The sequence below is a fragment of the Arachis duranensis genome, chromosome 7 (assembly GCF_000817695.3).
Source record: "Arachis duranensis cultivar V14167 chromosome 7, aradu.V14167.gnm2.J7QH, whole genome shotgun sequence".
Classification (NCBI taxonomy): domain Eukaryota; kingdom Viridiplantae; phylum Streptophyta; class Magnoliopsida; order Fabales; family Fabaceae; genus Arachis; species Arachis duranensis.
In genome coordinates, this window is record NC_029778.3 from 73,310,171 (window position 1) to 73,312,672 (window position 2,502).

At 30.7% G+C, this 2,502-nt stretch overlaps 1 protein-coding gene across 1 annotated transcript in view; it reads right to left on the bottom strand.

Annotated features, from left to right (window-relative positions):
- Positions 1-919: 919 nt before the first annotated feature.
- Positions 920-2,502, bottom strand: part of LOC107459442 (uncharacterized) — a 5,280-nt gene continuing 3,697 nt past the window's right edge. Inside the window, exon 4 of the mRNA XM_016077673.3 lies at positions 920-1,826. Coding sequence (XP_015933159.1) covers positions 1,130-1,826 — 697 coding nt within the window. The 3' untranslated portion in view covers positions 920-1,129. The remainder of the gene's footprint in view (positions 1,827-2,502) is intronic.

A 2,502-nucleotide genomic window follows, 5' to 3' on the forward strand; every position in this document is an offset into this window, starting at 1 on the left:
AAATATATTATATTAATAAAGAATTTTAGTGACTGATTTTAATATGTAATATAATTGATTATATGATATTATAGGTGTATGGTAGCTGACCTAAGCGTGTTTAGAGAAGGATGCATGAATTGAAGACAGCCACATACCACAATATATAATTGCAAGTTTCAACTTTAATTTAAATTATTAGATGGATCAGTGTTGGCGCAAGTCTTTTGTTCTTGTCGGTGTAAGTGTGTGTTAGAGAATGTAAAGGAAGAGAGATAAGTTTGCCGAAGAATATGGAATTGTATTATTGATGAATTGTGTTACAACTTACAATAGAGCGTAGAAGCAAGCTTATATACATGAGAAAATATTGGGGAATAATACTCATACTAAATAATATAAATATAAATAACAGATTAAAAATTAATTTTAAAAATTAAATTTTTAACTAATTAGGAGTAATCAAATTTTTTAATTTGAATAATTAGAATGAAGTAATGTAGCTTCTTCTAAACATATCTTCACGTTATATAGTGACGAATCTAAAAAATTTTATAAATAGGAACAAAATATATATAAATTGATAATAATTTTTATAATTATATTTTATTATTATAAAATATAAATAATCTTTAAATTATCTAACTAATAAATTAAAATATTAAAATAGCAATTTAAATAATAACACATAACTTAAAACTCCATTTTTCTAAGTTACATATTTTAAAAAGATTGAATAATCTTTTCATTATTAATACAATCAAATTTATCAATTTTTATATATGTCACTAAACAGTTATTTAAAAATTCAAAACTAAAACAAAAACATGAATCCACAGAACCACAATGATGAGGAAAATAAGTAAACAACAAACAAAAACATGAATCCTACAGGCTACAGCAATGAGAAAGAATTGGAGGGAATTATTCAGAAAAAGGATAGAAAAACAAAATGGTGAAAATTCCATCTTAGCCTCTTCTTATGAATATATGAGGCACAAAATGTACAAAAGGATCAAAACATGTAAGGATCATTTATACCATCTATATAAAAAAGGAAACTTTACAAACAAGAAAGCTAAATGTAATGTCTCATGTTATTTGAAATAATACTATGCTAAAAATATGCCGAGAAAATGGTTTTGCTAACTCAATCTCCTTTGGTTGGAGGTCTCACACATGCACAAAAACCTTTCTTCTTCTTCTTCTGCTGGTTGTTTCTTGCGCCGCCGTAGAGATAATCGCGCAAAAGTACTCGAGGACTTCGATCCATGAATCTTGCTTTCTCCTTGTTTTCTTTTCCACCATCAAGTTTCAGAAGCAGAAACTGCAGTCTTTGAACCTCTAGCTGCAGTTGTCCTATTTTTTCGGATCCTCGCCGTGCCTGTTCCAAGACTCCTCTCTCTTTGCCGACGCTTCCGCTCTCGTCCAAGTCTGCCGAGTCCTTCCTGCCGGAAGACAATGTACCTTCTTTGACATTCTTTGTCAGCTTACTGTTGGCATCGGACAGCTTCGTGACGGTCTCTTGAGCAGCTTCAAGTTGTCCTTTCGCAGCTTCATAGTCAACACCTTTTCCCTTTGCGCTTTTCTCAGTAATCTCCATCTTCTTCATCAAATCTTGTATGGTTATTTGAAGGTTTATCAACTTCTGCGCATCGGAATCAAGCCTTTCTAGAACTTTGCTCTTGTTGCCTTCCTCGTGTGCCAGCTTCATTCGTCTCGAGATCTCTAATTTGTCCACACTCAACTCCTTTTCCACCAAAGACTCCGACGAAGGATGCTTACTTTTCGAATCCTTGGTTGCTCCTCTTCGATTGTAGCCACCCGGTTCATCCGTGAAATTCGATCTGATAATTATTTTTTACAACCAAATGTCTTTTATTTTTCATTATCTTACTATTGGGATGCCTTTTTATAGCAAAAATCCATTTATAACCAATTACCTTTGCATTAGAATCTGTAGGAACAAGAGACCATGTGTTTGTTTTTTTCAGTGCCTCTAATTCTTCAAGCATTGCATTCTTCTAATGAGAACAGGTTATAGCTTTAGCTACATTAGTGGGACAATATTTGTTAAATCTTCTGAATCAATAGTGACAGCAGTAAAAGTCTTTGGTTTAACAATGTTACTTTTGGACCTTTTTATCATAGAGTGAGAGTTTGAGGATACAATAATAGGAGGAGAGTTTCCAAACTGAATAACAATATCATTAATTAGAATACTAGAGGGATCTATTATTTTATGTAATTTTGTGGGATTAAGTTTAGATGTTGGTATAGGTGTTAAAAATTTTGATAAATAGGTAGATTAGATTGATGGAGGTGATTGGACTTATATTGTGTGGAAATGATTCAATATTTTGAAAATAAAAATTTTAATACTAATTCGTTAACTAATACTCCTACATAAATTAACTAACTTAGTTCATAAATTCAAGAGAAAAAAATTTACTTCATAAATTCTTATTTAATAATAAATGGTTGAATTATTATCAAATAAATTAAATATTTTATTTTTTGAAA